The following is a 25,401-nucleotide window of genomic DNA, read 5'->3' as shown; positions in this document are numbered from 1 at the left end:
TTGTTGTATTAATCGTAATAATCCAGAGATTATTAGTAATATAGAGTTAATTGTAATTTTTTATGTCTCCAATAGATTTCTCTTAAGCAGATTTTCATATATAAATATGTTTACCTTTAATACACTTAGAATACAGTTTTGCATCTGTTAAATGTTTACTTTTGTACAAATTTATTACATATTAAGTTGAAGATAAACATGCTTGTTTATTCAATTATAAAGTATGTCCTAGGACAATTGAATAAAACAATCATATACTTGAAAGTTACTCACTTAATGAAATTACCCATGATTTCTTTATACAAATGAACAGCCTTCCCTATGGTTAAAGTAGCAAGTTACTGTTTCAAAATATGCAATTATGTTTTGGGGGAAGAACTGCTGTTCTCTTTTTCAGCGCAGTTCATGAACATTTAGTTATTTTGACTTCACAACTATCTGAATTCATTTCGGGTAGTGCTCCATTTTGTTACTTGCAGGGCTTGAGCTAAAATTCTCCCTCCCCTGCCCTTTCCAACAAGTTTGTCTTCTCTTTAAATACGGCATCAATATCCAAGTCATCTCTTTAGTTTCAATAATTAGGTACAGTTGTTATTTTTTTAAATTAAAATGAAGCCTCTGATGAGCTTATTTGCTGATAAGGCCAAGGTTCTCCTTCCCATAAGAAAGGTTGCCTTTGCTCAGGCTCATAGCTGCGCTCCACTTCCGCTGGTTTCTTTGTGAGCTAGGCACAGGGTGCACACCTGTTACGACCAAGAAGTAATTCGGAACACTCCTCCTCCCAGTTCACAGCCAACTCTGTCACGTAGAAAGGACTGTGTCGCACTCATCTCAGTTTTAGAGTACACCAAATAGAAAATGGGCTAACCCCCCTGCTTTTAAACGGTCACTGGGTATGACTATTAATAAGCACTTCTGTTTTGGAACATTTTATCGTAAGATGAAGAGGATCAACTGAGGAATATTGTCACATTGTTTGGTCTATGAAGGAGAACTTAAAAGGCAAAGAATGCTCAGAAAATTCTTTTTTCAAAATAGAAAAGATGTGTTGTCTTTAGCTTATGAATACAAATATACTAATAAAATCGATTTCATTTGTGAAGTTGAGTTTCCATAGTAACATTAACATTAAATGAAAATATATTTAAAAGAACAATGAAACCACATCATCATCATAGATCGGTGTTGGAAGCCTAATGTATAGATTTAGCGTAAGTTCTGGATATGGGTTTCTGAAGTTTGTGCTAACGTTTGATAGAACAGGGCATGAGCAAATGTCATTTGCTAATCCTGTACCTCCATTTTACCATATTAGGGCTTGCATGAACGGAACAGTCTCTTTTTAATTTCTTCGGGGTTTAAAAAATGTGTGTAAAAGGGTTTATTGAGAAGAGAGTTTTTAAAGAATAAGGTTTTAGTTGTTTCATCTTACCGAAACCACCAGAGTAACGAACTACACAAAGCTGTTTTTACTTTCAAGTTTGTATACTTGCCCCTCCAGAATGAATAATAATTGAGACAGGAAGCATAAGGGAGGTGTTAAAAACTATATATTACCTTTTTTTTTTTCCTGATTATTGAGTGCTGTCTTTTCAGGTAAAAGCAAATGGAGTCTCTGCTGTCAGACTGGAATCACCCTTAAAGAGTGACCCGTTTGAAGATCTGTCATTTAATGTGCTTGCTGTATCCAAGCCTCAGTTATCTGTTCAAACATCATCTCTTCTAACTCCAAACCCAAAGGGGTTGGTTCAGTTGCCTTCTGCAACACAAAGTAACATGACTACTTTGAGTTCTGTAAGTTGCATGCCTCCAATTCCAGCCCGGAGTAAATCCCAGGAAAATATGCGGTGTTCTCCAAACCCATTTGTTACTAGCTTGAGCAGCACAAATCCTTTTACGGACAGGACCGCCACTCCCGGAAACCCATTTAGAGCCGAGTCTCAAGAATCTGAGGCAACTTCATGGCTCTCCAAAGAAGAGCCTATTGCTAACAATCCTTTCCCTTCTCTGAAGCCTCTGGGTCGTACCAGTAGCAAGCCCGCATCTTCACTGGATGGTTTTAAGGACAGTTTTGATCTGCAGGGCCAGTCCACGGCAAAAATCAGCAACCCAAAAGGATGGGTAACCTTCGAGGAAGATGATGACTTTGGTGTGAAAGGGAAGTCAAAGTTAGCTTGTCCAGACTTACTGGATCACCAGCCGAGTTCACTTTCTGGCTCCAGCACGACCTTTGATGATGACTGGAATAAAGGGACAAATGTTCCTTTCTGTGCGTTGCCATCAAGAAGACCACCTCCACCTCCTGTCACTCTGCTCCCCCCTGCCACCACCCCTTCGGGAGCCCCTTTCACAACCTTGGCATCTAAAGCATCACCTACACTAGATTTTACAGAAAGATAAGGTTATGCAATAGAAAACAATTGTTTTTTTGTTTTGTTTTGTTTTGTTTGGGCAGGTTAGAGCCAAAAGAATTGGGCATTAGTTATTCATTATGTGCAATAAGTAATTGTTCAGTGCACTGATGTTGTCATAAAATACCACTATTTAATGTGTACAGAGTTGGAATATGTGTATATTGGAAATAAGGAAAAAAAAGTCCTTCTCATTAATACCTGGAGTTTTGGTGTGTTTCTGTTTGGATAAGTAAGAGAGAGTAGTAGCCACAAACAGTGCTCAAAACTACTTTGGAAAAAAAGTAGTCCTTATTCAGAAATTCTTTGCCAGTCTTCTCTGAAGAAACTCAAAAACCCCAAACTTCTAGCTGACATTTCTGCCAGCTCTTTTGTACTTGGAAACAATTGGTGTTTCCAAGTATTCACCAAAGAGCTATCAAAGTTATACTGAAACAGTTTTGAAAGGCGTGGCTTTAAAAAAAAGTGTGTGTATACACTACACACACACACACACACACACACACACACACACACACATACACACTTTTATAGAATTGTAAAACTCATAACTTAAATTCTAGGCTGTAACTCAGACCAGATTTTACCTAAAAGTTCTAACAGAATTCGCTTTTCAGTATTTCATTACCGAAAGGATGGCTATAAATGAAATTTGGACATTTCATTGACTTTCTTTCCAAACCTAGAATCTCACTACCAGATTGTCCTGCCATTCCGTCCTGCTCCTCTGAACACACACATCTTTGTTACTGCACTCCAGCACCCCCAAATGCTTCTCTCTGGGAGGGGGTTCTTGCAGCTGGAAGCAGTCGATTTTGTGGATGGACATTCCGGCCCTTACAAAAAAGCACTGTGGCCTTATCTGTCAGGAAGACACATACCTCCAAGTTTAATGAGAAATTTTAGAGCTAAACGCACTCCCCTCTCTCTGCACTAAGGTGTATGTCGCCCTTTTCCCTCCCACACTTCGTCTTTGCTGCTTTCACTCTGGAACTTCGTTAGCAGGAAGGCAGCAGTCCTCAGAATGCCTGGAATTGGGGATCTACTCAGAATGCTTGGAATTGGGGAATTGGAGTGTGTGCTCTGTCCCCTTGAGAGGCTCCGTGATGCTGCTTTACATCAATAGAGGCCACCCCTCAAATCACCTGTGGGTTTTGTCTCCTGCACTGCCAGTATGCAACTGATCCTGCTTTTATTAATTTTATGAAGTTCACAGAATTTTTACACAGTGTAGTATTTTGATACCATTCAGTAATCCCCAAAAGAAAACTCCTTGGGCAATAGTTGTTTTGTTGTTTAAGTTAAAATCATCTTTACCGGGTAAGACTTATATTAACGTTCCTTTTATATAAAGAGTTGTACATGTCCACCTAAATTCCATTGTCCACATTTAACCTTCAGAGAGGTGCATTGGGAGAATATCAGAAAATAGAATTCGGGCTAAGATTGTGTAAAATGGAGAAAAGCACAGCAAACTGAGTTGCACTCAAATATGTAAAGCAAATCTAGTAGGAAAAAAAGCACTTTTCTAAATGCTCAAATGTTATCAAAATACTATATTTATAGAAGTAATCCTCTCTCTGTTGACAGCCCAGATTTGCTGTTAGAAATAACTCTTGTGAGTTTTATATTGTGCTTTTTGAGGGTTCTAATCATTTCAGCAGTAGTATATTTTAAACAGCAGTATTACTATAAGCAGTGTGCTTCAGAATGTGAATTAACGTGTTGAAACTGTGGCTTTAACATCTATGTGATTAGTGTATATGGTATTTGCTCTCCCTTAGCAGAATTCATTATCTACTTCACTAGTGCAGATCGCGGTTCTGTGAGCAATGTTTCCTATTGAGTATAAACTACTGTCTACACTATACATATCAGGCAGCAGCTCAGCCTTTATCAGGAAAACTATATTTGGCATGTTGCTGAAAGGACACAGAGTTCTGAAAGTCAAAGGTATGCTGCAAATAACTAGCCATTATTCTGTGTTATTAAAATATTTACCAGTTCTGTTAAAAGCAGAGCAGACATTAGACACTAAGGATCTCTTCGTGAATTCTTTGTTCTCTATAGTAGATTGCTGTTTATATGTAAGAATTTTATTGCTTATGTGGCATACAATATTTATAACTATATACTTTATAGAAATACAGTATTAAAGTCAGTGGTATACCAACATTCTGTACATATCCTGTGAAATGTGCTGTCATATGAAATAAATATACGTGTCTTTACCATGCTGACTGCTTTGCTCAAGAGGGAAGAATTTTTCTCAGCCACTTTCTTTGAACTTTTCGTATCCAAGTTTAATGACAATTGGGGATTAACTCGCATTGTCAAATCAGGTTATTTTAATTCAAGACCCTGTTTCATCTGTTTCACTTCTCCATGTAATACTCTAGAAGTAAGAAGACATTCTGAGACTATAAATCATCATTAAGAAGTCCATGCACTTACTCTGTAAGAGAGGCCCTCATTCCAAGTCTTCTTGGCTTGAAAATAAGACTGAAGCCGGAACGATGATTTTTTTTACCCACAGCAAAAGAGACAAGTCGGGGGAGAAGGGAGATCAGCCCAAGGACAGCCAGGCGTAAGAGACTGACCCAAGAAGACCCAAGGCTGGTAGTTCTTCTGGGTATTGACTTTTTCAGTCCTATATGATTGCTATTCAAGACAGTAGCCTTGATTCTTTTTATTTTTTAAAAGATTTTATTTATTTTAAAGCAAGAGAGAGAGTGTGAGCATGGGGGAGGGTGGGGCAGAGGGAGAGAGAGAGAACCTCAGGCAGGTTCCCTGCTGAGCACGGAGAGCCCACTGGGGGATTCGATGACATGACTCTGAGATCATGACTTGAACCAAAACCAAGAGTCATATGCTTAACCAACTGAGCTACCCGGGCACCCCAACCTTGATTCTTAAATCACTGAATTATGTTCATTAACCTCTAAAAAGTTATAGAGAATGATAGGCTTTTATTTATTTTTTTAAGATTTTATTTTTTTGACAGAGATCACATTTAGGCAGAGAGGCAGGCAGAGAGAGAGAGGAAGCAGGCTCCCCGCCGAGCATAGAGCCTGATGTGGGGCTCGATCCCAGGACCCTGAGATCATGACCTGAGCCAAAGGCAGACACTTAACCCACTGAGCCACATGAGTGCCCCGAGAATGATAAGCTTTTAAAAAACTTTTGATTTTGATGATTGAGATGTATATATATGCAGTTGTAAGAAATAATACAGAGAGATCCCATGTGCTCTTTAAGCAGTCCCCCCCTCCCAATTCCCTGCATGGTAACATTTTATAAAACCATAGTGTAATACTACCACCAGGACCTTAACATTGATGCAGGACAGTTCCATCGCTGGGAAGGTCTTTTGTGTTGCCCTTTTCCCCCGCTGCCTTCCCATCCCTTCTCCCCTCACTTGTCCTTAACTCCCGGCAACAACAAATCTATTCTCCATTTTTATAATTTTGCCACTTCAAGAGTAGTATGTGACCTTTCAGGATTGACTTCTTTTACTCTGCATAATTCTCTGGAGATTCATCTAAATTGCATGTGTCAATAGTCCATTCTTTTTTTTTTTATGATTTCATTTATTTTGGAGAGAGAGCATTTATGTTAGAGCATGAGCAGGAGGAAGAGCAGAGGAAGAGGGAGAGAGAGAGAGAATTCCACGCAGACTCTGTGCTGAGGGCAGAGCCCAACACAGGGCTTGATCCCAGGACCCTGAGATCAAGACCAGAGCCGAAATCAAGCATCAGACACTTAGCTGACTGAGCCACCCAGGCACCCCTAGTCCACTTCTTTTTATCGCCAAGTGGCATTTCATGGTATGGATGTACCACGGCTGGTTTAACCACTCACTCGCCCATTGAAGGACTTCTGGGTTGTTCCCAGTTGGGCGCTATTATAAATAAAGCTGCTACAAATATTCCTCTGCAGATTTTTGGGTAAACATAAGTTTTCACTTCTCTGGGATAATGCCCAGGAGTACAACTGGTGGATCATAGCGTAGTAGCATGCTTGTATCTTAAAAAAAACTGCCAACCTGTTTCCCAGAATGGACTATTTTACATTCCCATCAGCAATGTATGAGTGAGCCAATTTCTCTGCGTACTTGCCAGCATTTGTGGTTTTTTGTTTTAGCCATTTTAGTGGAGGATATATCATTGTGGCTTTGTTTCCTTAAAAGCTGATCATGGGGGCGGTGCCTGAGTGGTTCAGTGGGTTAAGCATCTGCCTTTGGCTCAGGTCATGATCTCAGGGTCCTGGGATCAAGCCCCACATCAGGCTCTATGCTCGGCAGGGAGCCTGCTTCCCACCCCACGCCCCACGTCTGCCTGCCTCTCTGCCTACCTGTGATCTCTGTCTGTCAAATAAACAAACAAACAAAAAAAGCTGATTGTAGGGAACGTCTTTTCATGTGTTCATTTGCCACCTAATATCTTCTTTAGTGAAATATGTGTCTTTTGCCTATTTTCTAAATGGATTGGGGTTTTTTTTTTTTTACAATTGTGTTTTGAGGGTTGTCTATTCTGTATATTGGCCCTTTGTTAGCTATGTGCTTTGCAAATATTTCTTCCAATCTGTAACTTATCTTTTCATCCCCTTCACATGTAGCCTCAAGTCCACAAACTAACTATAGTAATGGTGATTGACACAGGATGACCAAACTCACAAAAAACTGATGTATAAATCAAAAATGCCTGTTCATTAGTTTTAGAAACATAAGTCTGACCACATCAAGATTTAGTGAACATGTGGAAGAATGGGAACTCATACACTGTTGTTGAGAAGAGTAGGTCAGCAAATTAATTCTAGAGAGCAACTTAACAATGTCCAGTAAGATTCATATACTCTATCTAAAGAAGTTTAACTTGTAGAGAAATTATAGTGCACATGGAGCAGGACATCCATTGTTTGTAATGGTACAAACCAGAAATACAATAACCACCAGCAGGGGAATGGAGTGACCTGTTCATGCAGTGGAATACAATACAGCAGTGAAAACAAGTGAAGGCAATATTAGTAAATCTAATGAAGTTAGAATAAAAAATTAGTAAATCATTATGGAACCAATGGCAAGTTATCAAATAACACACTATGAACCATTTATATAAAACTTATTATATAAAACTCTGTTCTTTAGTGAGCCATACATATGTTGATGGTAGAAAAATAGCCAATGGGAATGAGAAACTCAGGGTAGTATTTACCTGTAGAGAAGGGGAAGAAGAGAATGGAATCAGAGAGCGATATGTAGGAACTTTAACTGTATCTTTAATGTATTAGGGCTTTTAAAAAACTTTTTTCAATACACTAAAAATGTGTTCTTTTCTTCCCTGGCTGCCTGGTATCTAGCAGCACTCATGAATGACCTATTAATTATCTAGCCCTCAGCAGTCATCACTAATGGATTGCTTCATTAGATACAAATGGTCCAAGATACCCGTCACCATAGAAATGCAACAGTACCTAAAATATTCAGAGGAAAGTTGCCAAACTGCACAAGAACACACAAATCTCACGTTTTGTCTGAAAATTCAGAACCCACTGCCGTGGTGGCAAGACGAGATTTTGGAAAAATTTATGACCACCAGAAACACACTGAGAAAAAGCTACACCCAAAATTGTGAGACATGGCCTCTATGAGCAGAAAAAAACAAAAACAAACACAAGAAACCACCGACAGGAATATAATAAAAGAATAAAGTTTAGCAGGACTACAAAGGCAAAAATCAGTGCTGACAAAGATTAAAGGTACTTCAAGGGCTTGATCTGTGGAAATCTGGCAGATCTTCTACCAAATGATCAACAAACTACATATTTGAACAAAAGTGGATGGCCAGTACATGAGTTTTGCACACTTTTAATATTAAAAATTATACCCAGAGACCCTGAAATACAGGAGGAGTCTGTGGATAAATGGTTCTCACAAGGCACCATCGGCCAAGTCTGAAGCAGTCGTTGGCTCCATGAATACAGAATGTATTCAGGATAAACGAGGGATGAACTTCTGGCCAGCAGGGAGGGAAGAAACAGCGCCTGCTCAGTAAGCATCTGCTGGGCGGTGGGTCGCTGGACAGTTTGGGGACAGTCGCTCCGGCGGCAGCCGCTTGAGCCTCCCCGGATACCGACTCCGAATCAGCCCGCACACGGCGCCGCGGCCGCTCTCCCCAGCCCCGCGACGCTCAGACCCAGCACCCCGCGCGCACCTCCCGGAACTTCTGCAGACCGGAAACAGCGGGCAGGACTTCCGGAAGTGGTGACCGCGGGCGGCGGAAACCCCGCGGAGACTCGGAGCGGCCGTGGGCTCCTGCTGCGCGGCTCCGGTTCTGGACCTGCCCACCACCCCACCCAGTCCCGACCTAGCAGCAGCCTCCTCCCACCACCCATCTCCTCGGGTGGAACCCCGGGCCCAGGCGAGTCGCGGGGCGTTTTGCGCCCCCTTCCGGCGGCTTGGCTTCTGTGGGGGCGGTCGCCCAGACAACAGGCACTTCCGGGGGCGGGGCTCGGCTAGTCCCCACCCCCTTTGCCCTCCCCCCTCCGCTGCGGGGTGCCGGCCTGGACCGTGGCCCTCTCCGACTGCGTGGGTCGTTGCCCCGCAGCACCTGCTTCCGGGAACACATTGCCTGGACTCGCGCGCTGCGGCTTAACCATCTTACGCTTCCGGAGGCCCATGTGTTTCTTTGTTGCTCCTGGCAACAGCCACTTCCGGGAGCGAGTGCCCTCCCCACCCCGGTCCCGGTACCGCTGGAGCCCGAGCCGCGAGTTCCGTCTCCTCGCAGCGGTTAGTGCGCGGTCGCCGCTCGCCTGCGGCTTAAGGCCTCCCGGGCCTCCTCGCCGCCTCGGCGGGGTCTCCGCGGCCGCCATGGTTCTTCTGCACGTGAAACGGGGCGACGAGAGCCAGTTCCTGCTCCAGGCGCCGGGGAGCACGGAGCTGGAGGAGCTCACGGTGCGGGTGGCCCGGGTCTACAACGCGCGGCTCAAGGTGCAGCGCGTCTGCTCAGGTGAGGCCCGGCGGCGCGCGAGTCTGCGGCCCGGACCGTGGAGCCCGAGCCGGGGCGGGCCGGGGCGGGCCCGGGCGGGGAGGAGGAGCGGGTCCTCTGCCCTGGGGACGTGCGTCGGGAGCCGCGAGCCTTGCTCCGGCCGGCTGGCCTGGGGGTGCGGGGCAGGTCTGCTAAGTTGTGCTTAGACGTGCGGCTGGCGCTCTTGGCGGGGGGACGCCGGGGTCCCCCGGAGGTGCCTGAAGAGCCAGGGGACGAGCAGACGCCGGCACCCGGCGGGCGGGCGGGCGAGGCCGGGGGCTGGGCGCGGCGCCGCGGGGCCGGGAGTGAAATAGGCCCGGAGAGGGGATGACCCGCGGGCGCGCCACTCCGGGCCGCCGAGCAGGTGCCGTGCGGTTGTGCGGTGGGGGGGGCGGGACGGCCCCGGCCCTTTTCAGAAGGGAATTCGGGGGAGCCTGGGTGTCTCGGTTAAGCGTCCCACTGGATCTCAGCTCGGGTCTTGATCTCAGGGTTGTGTTCAAGCCCCGCATTTGGGCTCCACATTGGGCGTGGATTCTACTTTAAAGTAACTAAAAGGTGAATTCATTTCAAGGGGGTAAGCACCTGACTTAACGACGGGGCCCCGGGCGTGGGAAGACCGGCTGAGGGTCTTGCTCTTCCTGCCCTTCGCCAGGAAACAAGAGCCTTCTCCTCATATTACGGCGTTTGGTCGCTTTTGTCACCGATCGTTGCGGGGCTTGAACTCACAACCCTGAGATCAAGACCCGAGCTTGAACTCACAACCCTGAGATCGAGAGCGGCGCTGTCCGGGGGCTTTTTGCCGGGAGGGACGTGTTCCCTATTTGTGTGTCCAGTAAGGCACCCACTAGCGGAACACGACCCAGGATCTGTGTTTCTAATTACATATATATTTCTTAAAATATTTTATTTATTTATCTGAGAGAGAGAGCGTGCATGAGCAGGGGGAGGGGCAAAGGGAGAGGGAGAAGCAGACTCCCCGCTGAGCAGGGAGCTCCTGGGATCACGACCTGAGCTGAAGGCAGAGGCCCAACCGACCCAGCCACCCTGGCGTCCCTAATTGAATTTCATTTTAATTTAAATATAAAGAGTCAAGTGCAGCTAGTAGCTACCACGTTAGGACGTGAGCGTACTCCAGATGTGGTCCAGAATGTTACTGTTTCTGTAACTATATGATGTGATTTTTGTGCCATGGAGAACTCCTTAAGGGTTATGGTTTCTACCTTTGTGAGATAGACATAAAGTTCCTTAGTAAAATTTATTGATTTTAAAACAAGGTCAATATTACTTTTTTTTTTTTTTTTAATTAAAGCACTTGGGGAGAAAAGGGACTCCCAGTTTCATTTTCTATAATAAAATTACCAGTTGAAAACGTGGTGCCAGATGTTAATAGTCATGTTAGTGACTCATTCGTGTGTTCTCAAGCCCCCACTGAACTGATCCAGGCAGGCCCAGGTGCTGTGCTTTCAGGAGACAAGGGTGACTGAGACCAGCCCCTGCCCCCAGATATTTTGAGTCTGGTGGGGAGAGAGGCAGCAAAGACCCCATGAAGTTACAGCCTTTGTTTTGAGGTATCGTGTTATTACAGGCCGTTTAGTATCTTCCTACAGTGCTATGGGAAGACCTAGATCTGTGTACTTTTCTAGAGGAAGGAAGGAAGGGCAAGCAATTTTGCAAGGCTTAAATGTGGATTATTCAGAGTAAATGTATGTGGGACAGGAAATATATAAAGCCCTGCTTTTGAATAGGGACATGATACTAGAAAACCAGTCTCTTTCCATCTCTGTCCCTTGGGAAGGGTGTGCATTGCCTCACTTTCTCCCCACTGATCAGTTACCTAAATTATTTATGAAGCGGGTATTTAAAAACGCAAGGCCATGAAAGCCTCAGATGCTAGAGCTAGCTGTACATGAGGGAAGATGAGGATGTTGCTTCTCTGACCTACCTCACAAGGTGAAATTAAATAATCCATGTGAGCACACTTGGAAATTGTAACGCTGCCTGTGGATATGTGTTCAGAGTATCAGTGAATTTGAATTTGTGCCTCCTGAGGGCCAGGAAGTACAACACAGCCGAGGGTCAGAGCAGGGAAGTCCAGCGCTGCTGCCGGTGACCACAGTGAGCCCCTAAATTCTCCGTGCTGCTGTTAACGTAGGGCGTGTCTGTGATCATTTGTCAAAGGTCAAGGGCAGGCCTGGCACAAAGCAAGTGACTTCTAAGTGTTCGGTGAATAAAATAGGGACCCAACGGGCAAGATCCCTAAGCTCTAGGGAGCTTACATTTCAATGTGGGTAGAAAGCGTTGTAATGGTGATCATGATACATGTTGTCTAACTCTCTCTTATTTTGAAGAAATGGAAGAATTAGCAGAACATGGCATATTTCTCCCTCCCAATATGCAAGGACTGACCGACGACCAGATTGAAGAACTGAAGTTGAGGGACGAGTGGGGCGAGAAGTGTGTACCCAGCGGGGGCTCAGTATTTAAAAAGGATGATATTGGCCGAAGGAACGGGCAAGGTAATCCAGCTTGTATCTTCTGTGTGCATGCCTGAGTACAGCAGCAAGTGTGCAAGAGGCCCTTTCCGTGAAAACACAGGCCTCAGTTTTCTGGACAAACCGATGAAATGCTGCATTGTACACCTCAGTCCTTGCGGCAGATCCGGAGTGAGCTGGGCAGCGAGTGGACAGACGCATCGGCTGCTGTTTCTGCCTCCAGTGCTGCTGCTCTTAAATCTGGGAGCTGAACCACCTGAAGCTGCCGTATTTGTGGGTAACAGATGGCAGTTTCATGTGGTTCATCCTCATGATTTGCAGGGGAATCTTTGCAAAGCATCGAAGGTTCTGTTGTGCTATGGTTTGCAGGTAGTGAGACTCCATGAGAAAGAAGGAAGTCAGTGTCGGTCCTCGGGTCTCTGTTCTCAGGGAGGCGCGCCTCTCCGCGGCGTAGAGCAGAGCCCGCAGCTCAGAGCGTGTCCGAGCATTCCAAAGTGTCCCCCTGTAGCGAAGGCGCAATCGGGTGGAATTGCAAGGAGAAAAGATGCTGCCCCGCTCGGGGAGCTGGACCCTTTGAACTTGCAGGAAAAGCTCCACTGAAAAGACTCTAATTAAACAAACACCTAAGTATCGCTGTGCCCCTGAAACACTGTTAGGGGCCAAAGAAATACAAAAGTGTCCCTACGAGGACTTTTTTTTTTAAAGATTTTATTTATTTATTTGACAGAGATGACAGGCAGAGAGGCAGGCAGAGAGAGAGAGAAGGAAGCAGGCTCCCCGCTGAGCAGAGAGCCCGATGCGGGGCTCGATCCCAGGACCCTGGGATCATGACCTGAGCTGAAAGCAGAGGCTGTAACCCACTGAGCCACCCAGGTGCCCCTCCCTATGAGGACTTTACAGGCTCAAAAAAATTTTGTAAAAAAGTACTGAAGATAATAGGAATTTTTAGTATTATCTTCATTGAGTTTTAGCCTGGAAAATGGCTGACTGTCTTCTACATCTTTTCGTACATAGACTCATTGTTAGTTTGGAGAGATTCTTTGCTTTTTAAAAGGAACTACACCAATGAGAAAAATAATAGTATCTCGTAAGAACCGGTTCATGGTTCATGATTGGTCTTTCAACCGGCCTTGTCTTAAATTAGCCCTTTCTGTTCTAACACAGCTTTATGCATCTAGCATTTTCTTTTCTTTTCTTTTTTTTTTTTTTTTGAGAGAGAGAGGAGGAGGCAGTCTCCCTGCTGCGCAGAGAGCCCCATGTGGGGCTCGATCCCAGGACCCTGGTTTCATGACTGGAGCCGAAGGCAGAGGCTTTAACCCACTGAGCCACCCAGGTGCCCCTAGCATTTTCATCGTCTAATCTCTACTTTTCTTTGTTAAGAAATTAAGCTGTGAGAGAGTCTTCCGTGCCTTCTCCCAGCCAGCTCTCCGGCGCCCCTGGCCCAAGTTCCGTGCGGGTCCTTCTCTCGTCTCCCAGCTCCCCGACTCAGCCAGGGAGGGGTTAGCCCGTGGGAGAACGGTTTTAAAGATGGCCATCTCTCTCCCTCTTCCCTGTTTTATTTTCATAGCTCCAAATGAGAAAATGAAGCAAGTTTTAAAGAAGACTGTAGAAGAGGCCAAAGCGATAATATCGAAGGTTAGCTCTGGAAATGCTGCCCTAAAACCTGTTGTTTGGAATACCAGCTCCACGTCTGGCTTCCAGAGTTCTCGGTGGACGGGACTTTTCTTCTTTGTTACCCTCCCAGAGTCAAGGGAGAGCAGCAGGCTAGGGGCGGGGGGCCCTCGCTTTTCCTTTCCGTAAAGGTGACAGTGTCCTCCTGGCTTGCGCTGGGCAGACGGCAGACGCCGAGTGCAGGGCGGCGTGTGTAGGACAGCCGGGAGCCGGCGCCTGCGGGATGCTTCCAGAGCTTAGCAAAGAGAAACGGAAGCGCTGTGGCCCTGCCTTAGCTCTCTGGATGATTGATTGACCTAGTACGTGCGGATAGGAGTTACTTTTCTGTGGATCCTGGTGACAATACAAAAACTTGCCTGGACGGAGAAGCCGACGTCCTCCTGTTGGCAGATAGCGCGAATCTGGAGGAGGAGGACTTCAGGCTGTTGGAAGAGTTGGGTTTTCGGTCAGTTGTGCTGTTCATGCGTTGGCAGCTCCCATCCTTGCACACACACACCCCCCGCCCCCCGCCCAGGCCTTTACAGATGAAGTTCACAGTTTGGGGGGTCGGGGTTTGAGACCCTGGGCAAAACCACTGCTTCTGAACCCATGTCCCAGATTCTGCAAGCTCCAAACTCATCCTTTTTTTTTTTTTTTAAGATTTTATTTTATTTATTTATTTATTTATTTTTGTTAAAGATTTTATTTATTTATTTGACAGAGAGAGATCACAAGTAGGCAGGGAGGCAGACAGAGAGAGGAGGAAGCAGGCTTTCCGTGGAGCAGAGAGCCCAATGTGGGGCTTGATCCCAGGACCCTGGGATCATGACCTGAGCCGAAGGCAGAGGCTTTAACCCACTGAGCCACCCAGGCGCCCCTTTAAGATTTTATTTATTTATTTGACAGACAGAGATCACAAGTAGGCAGAGAGGCAGGCAGAGAGAGAGGAGGAAGCAGGTTCCCCGCTGAGCAGAGAGCCCGATGTGGACCCTGGGATCCTGACCTGAGCCTAAGGCTGAGGCTTTAACCCACTGAGCCACCCAGGTGCCCCTAACTCATGCTTTTTAAGTGTTTCAGGAAAGACTACCTTCTGTGCCTGTCAATACAGTCAAGGCTCTGTGAAGTCTTACAAGGAAGGCTTTGGTTCAGTCCCGCGTTTGGAAAATGCATTTGACCCCAGAATTTTTTTTTTTTCTAAGTATTGCTAATGATAATAACGATTAACACCTCGTCAAACTAGCACCGATCAGGACAAGTTAGGAAAACCGTCGCCTGGGCCCGGTCCTGCACCCTTCCCTCCCCACATGGTGTTCTGGGCGTTTTTTTCCCCTCTTCCCTCTGCCTGTGCATGAGTTTGTGTAGTTCTCTCCCAGCTTAGCGAGAGCGTCCGCGGCCTTCCGGTCCCCTGCTGCAGCGACGGGCCCCAGTTGCAGAGGCCCCGAGCAGCAGCCCAACTTCTCGCCCAGGGCCCTTTCCACGCCGCCGCCAGACCTGCAGTGCACGTCACTGTCTTGCACCAGGCCCTGCCTTGTGGGGGCAGTTAGCCCTGTGGGTCCGCACACCACAGGGCCACGGGGGAGGGTTCGAGTCCCGTGGCAGGAGGTTGGTCACATGGAGGTTGCTCTGTCCCCTTCCATGTGCCCTGGCCAGGGTTCACCGCCCTTGGCCTTTGGAGGAGCTTTTACAGAAAATGACTCTGGCACCCCGCCAGTTAGCATTGGTGGCGCGGGTGACACGCTCCCAGCAGAAGCCTTCCCTCCCGGGACCCCCGTATCTGAGTGCTCCCCTCACCGTTCCTCCGGCATGTGTCTGTCACGGGAAGGCCTGATGTGTGTAATGGAGATGGGGGTCAGGAAGCAATCCATGAGCCCCGGAGTCGGTGAGGCAGGACTGTCCCTCCGTTTCACAGAGGAGAACCTAGCTTTGGAGAGTTTCAGTCTGGCGCCCAGCGGACGGTCCTCCTGCCTCCCTCAGGCCACACATCCCACCTGCCCTCCTCACCCCTCTCTGGGGCCGGGGCGTCCGCGCCCCAGGACGCTGGATTTTCTCAGAAGCAAGGATCTTCCATCTTACTCATCTCCTACTCGGTGACAGTGTAACGCGCATATCCAGAACCGTCCCAGCTCAGATGTGAGCTGCGATGTGTCCCCGCTTAGTGCAGGACCTTCCGTCCTGCCCTGCCATGGGGTCCCCCGAACCCAACTTTCCGCACCACCTCACCCCCTTGGGCCACGGCGGCTCTCCGTGGGCAGCAGGCCCCGGGCTCTGAGGCTCCGAATGGCCCGTGTCCTGTCCCCTCTCCCTCTCCGTGGGCAGCTTCACTTCCTGCCTGGCGGAGACTCAGGGCTGTGGGGTAGGAGCCCTCACTTCTCTGTTTTCTTTTCCTCCCTCGTCCTTCCTGCAGACTCGGGATGACCAGCATCTCCCATCCCCCGAGCTCTCGCATTTCTGCTATTACCCCCACTGCAGCTTGTCTGGATCCCCCTTCTGGAAACCCAAGACGGGGGAAGTGCCCAGTCTCTCCCCTCCCATGGGCTGCGTCCACCCTGCTGCTGCCCTCGGGCCTCTTTCCTTCCCCGGAAATCAGTTCTCCGCAGCTTCACCCTCTCGGCACGTCGGCCTTTCCCTCCCAGGAACCTTCCTGAAGCCGAGGTGCTCTGGGTTTCTCAGGACCCCGCTTGTTTCCTTCCCCCACAGCAGACATCTACCCCGAATTTCTTGAGCGTGAATGATGAGATGTCTGGCCACATGATTTAACTCCTCTCCGGCCCCGGCCTCGACCTGGGGGTGATGGTGGGAGTGGGCTCTGGAAGTTCCAACCCTGTAATCCCAGTTTGGTCTCCCTGGGGTGGCCAGCCCCTCCCCGGACACGGACACGAGGTCCCACGTGGGTCACCTCGTCAGCATAAACTCGGGTGCAGTCCAGAGGGGCTCATGAATAACAACAGACATTCCTACCGCTCAGGAAATTCTGGGGATTTTGAAGTGCTGTGCCAGGACCAGGACAAGCAGATGTATTCCTCCGTGTATCACTCCTCCGTGTATCACTGCTCCCCTCGCGCTCCTCCCTGTTTCCGTCTCCACCCTGTCACCCACCCACCGGGCCGCCTCCCACCCCACCCCAGGTGTTTTCTGATCCCTGTGGGGGGTGCTGCCCAGTGTCCTCAGCCCCGCTCATGGTCTGCCTGCTGTGGGCGGGGGGAGCGATGCACAGACACCCCAGGAGTAGACAGTGGCTTTGGTAGCAAGTGCTGTTCGGGTCCTTTTTTTTTTTTTTTTAAGATTTTATTTATTTATTTGACAGAGATCAAAAGCAGGCAGAGAGGCAGGTGGAGAGAGAGAGGGGGAAACAGGCTCCCTGCCCTGCAGAGAGCCCGATTTGGGGCTCGATCCCAGGACCATGGGATCATGACCTGAGCCGAAGACAGAGGCTTTAACCCACTGAGCCACCCAGGCGCCCCAATTTGGGTCCTTTCTGTTGCTCTGGCAGCAGCTGGCGAGAGTCTTGTACGAGAGCCCGGAATGGATTAGCCCCGTTGTAAATAGTGATGCCTGTCCTTGGCCTTTTCAGAAACAGGTGGAAGCTGGAGTCTGCGTTACCACGGAGATGGTGAAAGACGCCTTGGACCAGCTTCGAGGGGCCGTGATGATTGTTTATCCCATGGGGCTGCCGCCCTACGATCCCATCCGGATGGAGTTTGAAAATAAGGAAGATCTGTCTGGAACCCAGGTATGCAGCTCTGGGCATTCTTTAAGGTGGGTCACGTCGGATTTGATCCTCCACCTCTGGACCTAGCATTTTGCTCCATGCGTGGGCTGGCCCTGTGCTTCCCGAGCTTCAGGGCAGAGTCCTGAGCTGAGAGAGGGACCCCAGAGTAGTGCTCCCGGGGGAGGGCAGATGGGACAGGTGTGAGGCTGCCCGTCAGGAGCAACTGAAAACCTTCCGTTTTCTTTGGCCACTGGGAAGCCAGAAACCCAGTTTGTCCCTGTTTCTACCCAAAATGTATTCGTCCCTTTGCATGGCATTTTGCGTTCTAGCCTTACCTTTTGCTTCATGTTATTTTCTTGCCTTTATGTTCCATTTTCCCTTGGTTTTCTCCCTGATTCCTTACGCTGTTGGGCAGCGTGTGTGGCTCTGAGCCGTCTTCAGCAGGTGGGCTGTGCGGAAGCAGACACACAGCCTCATTACGCCTGTACGTAAACCCCAGCAGGATTCCAGTGCTCTTTGCTGGCAGGGTCCTGCAGTTCCATCTGGGAAGGACCTTCTAGAGAAGGTGCAGAGGAGATCAGGCGCTCTCTGCTTCCCCAGAGCAAGAAGTCAGCTGAGTCGGGGCATGAATTAAAACTATCAGGGAAGGCATTCAAGTTAGCCAGGCTGGAGCGCCTGGCTGACGGCGTTGGTTAGTGTCCGACTCTTGATTTTGGCACAGGTCAGGATCCTCAGTGTCCTGAGATCGAGCCCCAGGTCAGGATCCACATGGGGCCTGCTTGGGATTCTCTCTCCCTCCCGCTCTCTCTCTTTGATTCTTAAAAAAAAAAAAATGAGCAAGGTCTTTGACTTGTTGGAGGGTTTGGTTTCCTCCTGTTGGGGGGAGAGGAGTTGGGGAGATGGAGGGTGGCCCCACACGGAACCTGCCCCACGCTGCTGGGGGGGCGTGGGCACCTGCCAGGCTCCGCGCACCGGGGTGGGATCACACACCGGGGGCCGCGTCCCAGCAGACTTAGAGCTGGTTTGACCGTGGCCGCAGGCAGGACTGAGTGTCATCGAAGAATCAGAGGCGCAACTGTGGTGGGCAGCCAAGGAGCTGAGGAGAACAAAGACGCTTTCTGACTACGTGGGCAAGAACGAAAAAACCAAAATCATCGTCAAGATTCAGCAAGTAAGTACTTTGGCTTTAACATGTCTCGAGTTTTTGTTCATTATTTTCCAACCGATAAAAATTTAGAGTAAACCTGACCTAACATCCTTGCTGCCAGTACTTTAATGCCAGTGGTCCAGGCTTAAAGGAAAACTGTCCCCTTTATGCACCAGCAAAACCTGGGAGAGAAAGTGGACTGATTGCCACCATCTGGAGTTTATTCGGGGGGCGGGGGCAGTGGATATGCCATGTTGATTTCAACTTTAGAAATGGGCTACAAGTAACTAAAAATGTTTCTTGAAATGAAAAATACAGCCTAGAGCACAGATCTCAAGTTTTCCAAGTACTGCTATTCAAAACAAGGAGGATGTGTCCAAGGCCTGTATGGGTGTGGGTAGTATAGAGCTAGCTGTGTGTCCGTAAGGTGCTCGGGTCACGTGCTCTGTCACAGCCATTTCTCTTTGATTTGGGGGAGCAGTGTCCCTCCCCTGCCCCACTGGACCTGCAGTGGCTGACGGGGGAATGGCCATGACAGATGGCACTGCGCGGCCTCTGGTCTCGGGTCCCCATGGGGGCCCCAGGCGAGGGGCTGCTGGAGTCCAGGCCTTCCTGTGGTGATCAGAATGGGTCCCCTGCGTAGCTGTGGGCAAAGGAGGCTGTCATCCACAGTCTGCTCCTCCCGCGTCTTTCAGAGGGGACAAGGCGCTCCAGCCCGGGAACCAGTGATCAGCAGTGAGGAGCAGAAACAGCTGATGCTGTACTATCACAGAAGACAAGAGGAGCTTAAGGTAGCGGGTCCACGGAAGGTTTTCCACAGAGCTGGGTCAGGGGTGTTCACCCCCTGGCCCCCAAGTGCTCAGGGCAGTTCTGGGGGGTGGCGAGCTCTGTAGGATGTGGGGAGGGGGTCTTGCTGGAGCTCCCGCCTCTCCTGGGCCACGGGGACCCTGTGGGGCATCCACCTGCATCCTCCTCTGGAAGCATCCTCCTGGGGAGGCTGGGAGTGGGACTTTGGACACGGGTTCTTTCTTCGATCTGTTGATGTTGCAAAACACTTTCCAGGAATGCCTTCCTGAGTAAAACATGTTTGTTTCCAGAAATTGGAAGAAAACGATGATGACTCCTGCTTAAATTCTCCATGGGCAGATAACACTGCTTTGAAGAGACATTTCCACGGAGTAAAAGACATCAAGTGGAGGCCAAGATGAAGTTCGCCGGCCACCGGTGCTGTCGGAAGTACTAGCTCGCCTTTCAGTACGCAAATAATACAAATTTAAAAGAATAATAGTAATATAGGGGTGCCTGCAGTCTTCTGTGAAAGATGTTGAATTTCTAGTTTTCCTAGTTTTTCTTTCCGTTTGAATGTTTAAAAGAAAAATTATTCAGGGTCTTAGAACTTAATAAATACATCCTCAGAAGAATTGGCCTAAATTATTTCTATTTCAGAACAGTATTTAGTATCTGAAATTTTCTTTGACTGAGCACTAACGATGGAATGAATGACAGACGTTTGTTTTTTCCGAATTTCTTTGTTTTCTGTTCTCACGGGGCTGAGGTCCAGAGGGAACAGAAGTGCCCCTGCTCCCCGGGAGCCCTGCGTGCGCCGCGCAGCTTGGCCGCTAGAGGCCGCTCGAGGCCGCCCGGCGGGGGAACCGCAGCCCCCAAGCACCCATCCCTCCCCGGCGTCGGTGACCGCCAGCCTCCAGGTAAAGTCCGCCTCCTCGCCGACGCCTGCCTGGCCTTGCTTTCTCGGCGTGCAGGCCACACCCGTGCTGGAAGCTGGCTCGCAAGCCCGTCTAGCCTGGCAGGGGAACCAGTCCTGTCATTTCTGGGCTCTTCCTGGAAACGAATGCAGGCGCTGGTCGCACACGGTTGTCCCCTGTGGGCTCAGCCTGCAGCTCTCCGGGTGCTCGGCTGCTCCCCAGGCTGACGACGGCGTCGGGCTCGGGGGCCACCGGCCATCCTGACCGGTCTTCTAGAACAGCTTGGGTTTGAAACCCCGCCCCCTCACCCCCACAGACCCTGGCACCTGAGTCCCGCTCCTCTCCCGGACTGCCTGGGCAGCCAGAGTGGCCTAGAAATCCTGGCCTGCCTGGCTGTTGGTCTGTGCCGTGCGGTCCCCCGCGCTGGAGGACCTGCGGGGAGCCGGCCTGAGGTAGAGCCGAGTGAGGGGTGCTTGCCCCGTCCGGGCCCTCCAGTGCCCCCCACACCTCTTCCCCCTGTAGCCGCGATGGGGGATCTCTGGCAGCAAGCGGGGGGGTGCGTGCGCTCTACCCGCCGAGGGGCAGGCTTTCCGGGGCGCAGGGCCGGCCACTGCCCCCTCTGCCCACCTCCAGCAGCAAGATTAGCCAAGATGCTGCCCACCCCCTGGGGAGAATTCCATCCGTGGCAGAGACTGGCCTCTCCAGTGCAGAAAGGACCTCGAACATTGCACGCAGGTTCTCCCAAAACCTGCAGCCTCCGCTCCCCACCTCCTCTCCTTCCCACCATCTCCAGTTTCACGGAGCTGCTGCCCAACCCTCCCCGCCCCCAGCAGGCTCCCCGGCTTCCTGCTGTTCCCGAGAGCTGTCTGCAGCCCCCCCCCCCCCGCCCCCCCGCACCTCTCCAGGGCGCCTTACACTTCTGCTTGATTGACAGGTTTTGTAAAGTCAAATCTGCATCTAATTTCCTTTTGGATTATAACTTTAAACGTTTCCATGAAGAGTGTTTGTGCTTGATGTGAAGTTTGCAATAAGATCCCATGATTTTATTCGAGGCGCGTCCTGCCTTTCACGATGTATAGTTTCTGTGCGTGGCATCGGAGCCAGACTTGCAAACAATGTTATCAGCCACACTGTCACAGAAGGTCTTTTTAAGAACAACTGTTTCTGTTTCCTTCGGAACTCTTATGGGCATAAATGCTTTAGTGGCCATGAGAGTTACTCTGTGGCTTTCCATAATCCGAAGTTAGGAGCCAAAGGGTCGCTCACTTTTCGGTATAGAAATTACTAGATTTGGGACAACTGGGTGGCTCAGTCGGTTAAGCATCTGCCTTTGGCTGGGGTCATGATCCCGGGGTCCCGGGCTCCAGCCCCACACTGGGCTCCCCGCACAGCAGAGAGCCTGCTTCTCCCTCTCCCTCTGCTGCTCCCCCTGCTTGTTCTCCCTCTCTCCCTCTCTGTCGAATAAATAAGTAATTTAAAAAATAAAATCTTAGAAAAATCACTAGATTTCTACGTCACACTCCACCTCTGTACTCACGTAAAAAGAACAATCCTCTGCCCTTTTCTGCTTCAGGACCCCCAGGCTTTCTCTGCTCCAAGCTGCCCCTTCGCAGCCGCCCCTGAGGAAAGGGGGCTGGCAGTCACTGGTGCCTGCGCTTGTGCCCACTGTGGCTGTGGCTGTGGCTGCACTCCCTGCGCGTCTCCCACTGAGGAGGCTGGTGGGGGTCTGAGGCAGCGACCTGAGTCATCCTTGGTCATATCGCTCGTGAGGGTGGAGCCAAGGGGCCATCCCCGGACTTGCTCAGGAATCCGTTCATCGCCAAGGCACCTGGGCCCATGGGAGGTTACAGACCAGCCTATGAACATGATCTTGCTGCTACCTTCTTGTTTTTTTAACCCATCTTTGGATTGCTATCAAAAGGAGACGAAGTGTCTATTGTCTGTGCGGCGCTAGTCTGGGCCCGTAGTTTTGTTCTTTCACGGAACCTGTGTTCTCACGTGGTTATTTCATGGAGACCAGGAATGCTAGTAATAAAATTTGACACCACCTAAAACCCTTTGGACTAGCAAACTGAAACCCCGGGCAGTATTTCTGTCACCGGATTACCTTGTTCCTTGGCAACTGCCCCGCAAAGAATGTGCCATTAAGCCTGAAATGAACAGCCACGAGCTTGGAGCGCTGCGGCGCCGCCCACCGTGGAACTCTCCTGGGAAGCCTCAGACACCACCCCACCCTGCTCTGACCGCCACGAGACCTGGAGTCGCCCCTCCTCGCTGCGGAACGCCCTCCTGGCCCACGTTCAAGGAGACGGTGGGACTCCTGGGAGAAGTTCAGCACGAGATGTCACAGTGATGGTGACCCGCCTTGGTGCCTACTATCTCCCAGAGGGCCACGCTAAGCGCTTTCCTCATGTTTTCTCACGTACACCTCACAACAGCCCCGTTAGGAAGAAACTAGGATTGTTGTCGTTTCACAAATAAGGAAACCGAGGCCCAGAAAGGTTCATTTGCCCAAGATCAATCATCTGAAGCCCCACCCGCTTGCCCCAGAGTCTGCGTTGGCTCTAGAGGCAGGCGTCCATTTACACCTGATGTGGCTACTCAAGCACCGGCCAGTAAGCCTCGTTGAGGTGCCTTACAGAGCGGGCACAGGGCAGCCTGCAATTATTTTCATGCCCTCGGCCAACAGCAAGGGGCCTGTGGGTCCTGAGACTGCTCTGGTTCACCTGCAGCTGAAGGGGACAGGTGCCCGAGCCCACCCCAGAGATGCTTTCAGCAAAGCAGAAGCTTGACGGCTCTCTGAAAACCACTGCCCCACACGATGAAAGGGAAAGCCTGGGGTTGTGTCCCGGCTGGAAGCCAGCGCACAGGATTCTGGGTCACAGCAGCATGGATAGATTCAGAAGCCAGGGGATAAACAGAGCCCCACGGGCTGGGTCCTGGCACATCCTTGTTTTGAACAGTTGGAATGCTATACATTCAGACCAAGAAAACAACAGGCTCGTTTGTGTTCCCGTTTCCACCACGAGGCAGGATCATCCTGAAATGCACAGTGTAAAAGCGCCAAAAAACCAACCCAAATCCCTGATCCCATAGTTGGCTGCGTTGGGTGGTGATGTTGCTCGGCGGCCGCAAACCCACAGCTGGGCCACTGTTTTCCCCTTACGCCTTCCCTGAGTATGCGTGGCACAGCAGCCCACGGTCCCTAACGCGTCCTACTGTTTTCCCTTGGCTCACGGAGAGGTCCCCAGGCTCCGGGCACCCTGGCAGCCACCATTGTAAGGCTGATGAACGTGAGGACACCCCAGTGCCCTTCCTTCTGTCCCTTCGTCTATAAGTTTATTCAGAAATAAGGCCAAGCTAAGTATGAGCGACACTGATGACAGGACTACGGTCTGATACACGCCCACGGGCCTCTTTCCCCCTCCCTGCCTGCCTGCGGCCCCCCAACGTCCACCACCCCCCACGTCCCCCACACACAGTGGGCAGACACAATAGCGGCATTATTCTTGTGGGTTCTCATGTCTTGTTATCCCATTTGCATTGTGCTGGAATGGATCCCACAGGCTCAGAGCAACTGTGGGTTTAGCGACAAATTTGCAAAATACAGAGTGCCCTCAGCTCCTTTCCCTCCAAATGCTGTGGTATGACTAAATCACTTATGTTGTAAAATAAAAGAGAGGAAGATAAAACAATCAAAGGCATTGATATGCAAAGCAAAACCGCAAACCGGAGGGCTGCTTTGAGTTTAACTACTAGACCTTCAGAAAATGAACTCAGCTCACAGGAGCAGATGTCCACCTTTTCTGGCAACTGTGTCCAGGCTGGAAAACTCTGGGCGTTTCTAGAGGCAATTTACATTGAACTGATGAGAGTTTCTGAGTGGGATAGCTCTTGATTTTGCCTGGAGAAGTAAATAAGATTTACATTATTGAATATAGGATATTAATAGCTTTATGCTATAGGAACGCCCCTGGCCCCTGTTGGCGAACATAGGTAGAAAAGCAATGTCACGAACTACAATTAGCAAAGCTGATTTGGCCTGTGAGAATTTCACCTAAGCTGTCTACACTGGAAGATTCGCCCTGAGCTGAGATAGAGGAGAAGGACAGGAAAGCTACTCGGCTGAAAGCATCGTGTTTGGAAAAAACAGAGCATTTCAGAGCGTGTGTATCCCTGTCCCTGCAGAAACACTTAGAAACCTAGACTGAGGTGCCAGGCATCTTTTCTGTCTTTCAAAGTGGACTACATTTCGGGGAATGCCTCAGAATGTACTGCCACGGTTAAAATATAAATTTAAATATTGAATAAGGTTGATTTTATATAACTTATAAAATCAAAAAGCTCTATTAGAGTGCTAACATGTTTGGGATTTGTAAAACCTTAAATTATATATATATATTTTTTAAAGTAAAATCTTCAAGTAAGGCGGGGGGCCTGGCTGGCTCAGTCAATAGAACATGCGATGCTTGATCTCAGGGTTGTGAGTTCGAGCCCCACATTGGGTGTGGAGCCTACTTAAAAAATCTTCAGGTAGGGAGCATTTCTTTAAAGGAGAGGCTGCTCTTTTTCCAAAAGAAGAAAGTTATTGTCACCAAAACCCCTTCCTGGGAACCCCACATTTAGCCCAGGCTCTCGGTGCCCCCACAGCAACCTGAGAAGGTAATGTCCGTGAGGCTGACAGCCAGCCTGCGGGTTTTCCCTCGGGAGCCAAAATTCAAATGTGTCTCACATACCACAGTTAACAAAGGCAGTATAGAAATATATTTTTTTAAATGATAGATTTAAATATTTGCAATGTATCATATTTTTCTCAGTTGAAGCATCGGTTACATAACACAACTTTCCAACTGTCCCCTCACTTCCCCCGCCCAAGTGAGGCTGAGACATGGCTTCTGTCTCTACTCCGGGATGTCCCTGCCCGGGACACACCATCCCCCGCTTGGACTGCTGCTCATCACACTAGCAGGGCAGGAGCTTGGGAGGCAGGGCACTGTTTTAGTCGGATTTTAGTGCCCCCCCCCACCCCCCAGAAGCAAGTATGGCGACACTTCCTAAAGACGATGTCAGTGAGGACACACGGAGGGACAGTGCCTTCTCTCTCCATCTGAGCGCGGCTTTGCCTTTACCCTCATGGATACAGGGAGCACTGGGCCGGGAGTCAGGGGACGCGGATGCTAATTCTTCACACGTTTGTGCCTCACGGTCAGTGACAAGGCTCTGCGGTCAGCACCGATTGGGGGCTGGTTTTGCCTGAGGGGTGC

The 25,401-nt window shown here is 49.5% G+C and overlaps 2 protein-coding genes across 13 annotated transcripts in view; both read left to right on the top strand.

Annotated features, from left to right (window-relative positions):
* Positions 1–4,643, top strand: part of SYNJ1 (synaptojanin 1) — an 87,364-nt gene extending 82,721 nt beyond the window's left edge. For 9 of the 11 annotated variants that reach the window (XM_032353812.1, XM_032353809.1, XM_032353816.1 and 6 more), the window contains one exon: positions 1,597–4,643. In XM_032353812.1, coding sequence (XP_032209703.1) covers positions 1,597–2,400 — 804 coding nt within the window. In that variant the 3' untranslated portion in view covers positions 2,401–4,643. The remainder of the gene's footprint in view (positions 1–1,596) is intronic. The other 2 variants (XM_032353817.1, XM_032353818.1) reach the window with 2 other exon arrangements.
* A 4,290-nt stretch (positions 4,644–8,933) lies between these two features.
* Positions 8,934–19,855, top strand: CFAP298 (cilia and flagella associated protein 298). Of its 2 annotated transcripts, none has more exons than XM_032353806.1 (7): positions 8,934–9,418; positions 11,836–11,952; positions 13,496–13,563; positions 17,150–17,308; positions 18,327–18,458; positions 19,130–19,225; positions 19,532–19,855. In XM_032353806.1, exons 1-7 carry the CDS (start codon positions 9,088–9,090, stop codon positions 19,640–19,642), a joined length of 1,014 nt encoding a protein of 337 aa, XP_032209697.1. In that variant the 5' UTR covers positions 8,934–9,087; the 3' UTR covers positions 19,643–19,855. The 2 variants fall into 2 exon arrangements, with proteins under 2 accessions (XP_032209697.1, XP_032209695.1); XM_032353804.1 differs by having other exon boundaries at positions 8,944–9,418; positions 11,785–11,952.
* The last annotated feature ends 5,546 nt before the right edge of the window (positions 19,856–25,401 follow it).

The sequence above is a fragment of the Mustela erminea genome, chromosome 1, assembly GCF_009829155.1.
Source record: "Mustela erminea isolate mMusErm1 chromosome 1, mMusErm1.Pri, whole genome shotgun sequence".
NCBI classification, from domain to species: Eukaryota; Metazoa; Chordata; class Mammalia; order Carnivora; family Mustelidae; genus Mustela; species Mustela erminea.
This window is presented reverse-complemented; position numbering and strand designations above follow the sequence as displayed.

Excerpts from the sequence above, each read along its gene's own strand:
- CFAP298 (XM_032353804.1), top strand. The coding sequence starts at position 9,088 with ATGTGTTTCTTTGTTGCTCCTGGCAACAGCCACTTCCGGGAGCGAGTG. Across the intron at positions 9,419-11,784 it reads GGTGCAGCGCGTCTGCTCAG|AAATGGAAGAATTAGCAGAA; the intron begins GTGAGGCCCGGC and ends CTTATTTTGAAG. Across the intron at positions 17,309-18,326 it reads AAGATCTGTCTGGAACCCAG|GCAGGACTGAGTGTCATCGA; the intron begins GTATGCAGCTCT and ends CCGTGGCCGCAG.